Source organism: Otolemur garnettii, unplaced genomic scaffold, assembly GCF_000181295.1.
Source record: "Otolemur garnettii isolate 467f Iridium unplaced genomic scaffold, OtoGar3 scaffold00031, whole genome shotgun sequence".
NCBI lineage: Eukaryota > Metazoa > Chordata > Mammalia > Primates > Galagidae > Otolemur > Otolemur garnettii.
This window is the reverse complement of record NW_003852426.1, coordinates 13,449,733-13,453,686: the sequence shown is the minus strand read 5'-3', so window position 1 is coordinate 13,453,686 and position 3,954 is coordinate 13,449,733. Positions and strand designations below refer to the sequence as shown.

The 3,954-nt window shown below is 42.1% G+C and overlaps 1 protein-coding gene across 1 annotated transcript in view; it reads right to left on the bottom strand.

Annotated features, from left to right (window-relative positions):
* Window positions 1–2,974: 2,974 nt before the first annotated feature.
* The window catches only part of RPL7L1 (ribosomal protein L7 like 1), a 7,332-nt gene continuing 6,352 nt past the window's right edge, over window positions 2,975–3,954 (bottom strand). Inside the window, exons 5-6 of the mRNA XM_012804843.2 lie at window positions 3,506–3,615; window positions 2,975–3,315 (exon numbers count right to left, since the gene is read on the bottom strand). Of these exons, the coding sequence (XP_012660297.2) occupies window positions 3,107–3,315; window positions 3,506–3,615 (319 nt within the window). The 3' untranslated portion in view covers window positions 2,975–3,106. The remainder of the gene's footprint in view (window positions 3,316–3,505; window positions 3,616–3,954) is intronic.

The window sequence follows — 3,954 nt, the reverse complement described above, 5'->3', positions numbered from 1 at the left end:
CTTGGGAGGCTGAGGCAAGAGAATCACCTGAACCCAAGAGTTGGAGATAGCTGTGAGCTAGGACGCCACAGCACTCCACCCAGGGTGACAAAGGGAGACAGTCTCAAAAAAAAGAAAAAAGTGTAGTTTTTGTAACCTTTTATTTATATAAAATTATAAATTACAAACTTATTTTGCTTAATCCTTTCAATTACCATATGAAGCAGACAGGCCAGAAGACATTAGCTCCATTTCACAGGCAAGAATGGAAACATTGTTCCCATATTTAGCATAAAACAGAGTGGGGATTTCAACCTTGGCTTCCATGCTCACCACTGCTTTTTTCCCCTGACTTTGTGATACATCATTTTATGATACATCATTTTAAAGTAATCTGACTTTACAACTCTTTAAAATATAACACTAACTTTATAACATCTATTTCTGGCAGGTAAACTCTGTAGCCAATCAACTTAATTAATTACCTCATAACCTGGCACATTTTAAGGCACTGTTAATACCTCTAACGCAACATCACAGCTATGTTTGAGGGCCCATGAGCCAAAACTGAAGCAAAGCTAATCTGAAAGGACCAGGAACACAATGGCCAAGCATACTTCCAAGTTTAACCTAGGTCTGGCATGTCCTCACTAACTGCTCAGATGGCAAGCTGAGGTAATCAAGTGAAGGCCCACTTAGGACTGGACGCCAATGAAAAACAAGCAATATCAGACTGACATCTTTGAGGATTAGCATCCTCAGAAGCCCTGTTGCTGGTCTACTACCATGTTTCCCCTAAAATAAGACCTACCCAAAAAATAAGCCTTAGCAGGATTTCTATGCATTTGTTAAATATAAGCCCTACCTCGATTATAAGACCTAGTGATGGGTGTGGCTATGCAGGATATTTGCATAGCCACCCCATGCATTTCAGCACAGAGCAGTAAGGAAGCCTAGAATACCTTTTATAAGTCATCCACTGAAAATAAGCCCTAGTGTGTCTTCTAGAGAAAAAATATAAGACAGTATCTTTTCAGGGAAACACGGTACATTACCAGCAGGACAAAGGGCAATACTTTTGGGGTCTAGAATATGAAAGGAAAAGGTTAATTAAGCTGTCTGCAAGGTCCCTAAAAAGCCAAATTGCCTTAATTTCACCCATGCCAAACCAAGAAAATGGTTCTTTCCTCCCTCATCTCAGTTTTTAGAAGAGCTTATCATTACAGAAAACAGAAAATTCCATCCTGAAGTCTGGGGTTGGGGGTGCGGGTGAATGACACATTTCCCAGAGTTGAGGATGCTGAAGGCAATACAATCTGCCACTGTGAAGGGAAAAAGCTATCTTGGTCAGCTTTGGTCTTCCACAGGACAATGGAACCAGGGAATAGTAAGATCAGGGCTTGGGTGACAAATCCTAGTAAAAGCAGGACTTCCTTGTGTGCAGTACAAAGGTCCACAAGAAGAGTCTATGAATATCCTTAAAATTGTAAGCAAAATTTTGAGTACATGAGTGTACCTGGCAAAGGGGGTCCTTTGTTGTCAAACCCTGAACTAGAGAAAGGGAATAAACCAGACATAGGTTAGGATACAAAAGCTACCAGATTAACACAGCCAGCCACATCTGAGCATTCTCAAAGCCATCAATGAAAACTTGGAACATGGATTCACAGAAGAGACAACTGGACACTTGCTTATGCACTCTTCTTCCTAAACCTATGTCAAGTCTTTTCAAAACAAAGCCCAGTGAATACTCAGATTCAAGTATGCCCCAGAGCTTAGGCGATTATTGTGGGAATCTTAGGGATCCTTGTATACCTGCTTGGATCATTCATTCACCAAAATTAAACTCCATGATACAAGATCTGACAAAGCAGGACTCCTTTCTCCATTGCATGTGCTAAATTCAGAGGTGGCAGTAGCTGAAGTGGAAAACACTGGAATTTTTCCTTGGGAGTGGACTGTGATGAGAGGTTCCTGCCACAAGCACAACCTACTATATTTTCCCTGACCCTTCCCTTTGTTTTTGAAGAAAGAGCCGAAATCATCTTCTCTGAAGATATTTGGTAATAATTCCAAAAACCAAAAATATGTGCTCCCAGTGCACTGTGCTTTCAAATAGTCTAAGAAAGAAAAACACAACTGCATTAATATAAATTTACTACAATCAGGCACCCAAGAGTGACAACAGCAAATAAAAAGTTAACTTCAAAAAGAGTTAAAATTTATTCTGTAAAACAGATGACTTAGATTTTCAAATCCTCTTTTGAAAATGATTTTTTTTTTTTGAGACAGTCTCCTGTTGCCCTGGGTAGAGTGCAGTGGCACCAAAATCTCACACTAATCTCAAACTCTTAGGCTCATGAAATCCTCCTTCCTGCCTCAGCCTCCCAGGTAGCTGTAACTATAGGTATTTGCCACAATGCCCAGTTAGTTTTTTTCAATTTTTTTAGTAGAGATGGAGTCTGGCTCTTGTTCAGGCTAGTCTCAAATTCCTGAGCTTGAGGAATCCAGACACCTCAGCCTTGCAGAGTGCTAGGATTACAGGCATGAGCCATTGCACCCAGTCAAATTAGTTATTGATATTATCCCTTTCCCATTTCTACCTAAATGACCACAGTGATACAAAAGTTTTTTAATTACTTGATATTTTCTAGCCTGTAACTCTTAAAATATATACATAGTTGCAAATCCTAATGAGGCATTCATTGTTCCAAAGACTCTATCCTTCAGACCTGTAAGTACTAGCCCTCTTCCTTCCTCCCAACTGCAAAGTCACTCTAGCTAAACACTAGTTATTATAATAAAAAAGATCTTTTAAGGCTGGCATGGTGGCTCATGTCCAGGCAAGAGGATTGCTTGAGCTGGTGAGTTTGAGACCAGCCTGCGTAAGATCAAGACCCCATCTCTACTAAAAATAGAAAAATCGGTGTGGTGTGGCAACACATGCTGTAGTCCCAGCTACTTGGGGCTGAGGCAGGATTGCTTGAACCTCGAGTTTGAGTTTGCTAAGGCCACAGCACTCTAGCCTGGGTGACAGAGTGAGATTATGTCTCCCTCCAATAGTCTTTTAAGTATGGAACCATCAAAGTCATTCCACGGGCAGTTTTTAGCCCTGTCTCACCGGGGATTAGTTCAGCTGGCGGATGAGCTGGTTGATGCGTTCACCCCGATAGCCAGGTGAGCCCATCTCTTTGAAGAAGCCCACTTTATTCTTGGTCGCATGACGGGCCACTGAGAGTTGGAAAGGACGTAAAAATCTTGAGATCTCCTGGAAATATTTCCCCGGGAAGGCAATTTCATGAATGAGGTCTTCCAAGCAAATGACACCAAATCTCCCTAAGAAACATAAGGGCACAGATTCCTTTATTCAACGTTTATCAGCATCTACTGAGAAGCTCTTTTATACTATAGCAGTGCACTTTGGCAGGTTCTTGGGACTCTAAGAAGAATACAACCTACATCCCACAGCAATGTTGCAAAGTCCCTGGCTTTCTGTCCCAGCTGACCCCTCAGCTATGGCACTCACCTAGGTGCTCCTCGATGACTGTGTTATCTGTCAGAGGAATGGTCTTATTCTTGACCTTGGCTTGTCCACGTTTCAAGATGAGTTCCCGGACAGATTTCAGATTTGGAAATCTATGTAAAGCAAAATCAAAGTTTAGTCTTCACCAGCACCTGGTGCACTACAAAACAGTCCTGCAACCTGTCTGAGGACAAGAAGTCAGAGGTTCGTCCCACAGCCAGGAAGCATTCTATGATTACATTCCAGCTGGATACTTGGGAATACTTGAGTGAAGAAGATAAAGAATGAAAGTGGCCCTGGCTATGTAATTAAGAAATTTAGGCTCGGCGCCTATAGCTCAACCGGCTAAGGCGCCAGCCATGTACACCTAAGGTGGCAGGTTCAAATCCCCAGCCCGGACCCGCCAAACAACAATGACGGCTGCAACCAAAAAATAGCCAGGCGTTGTGGCG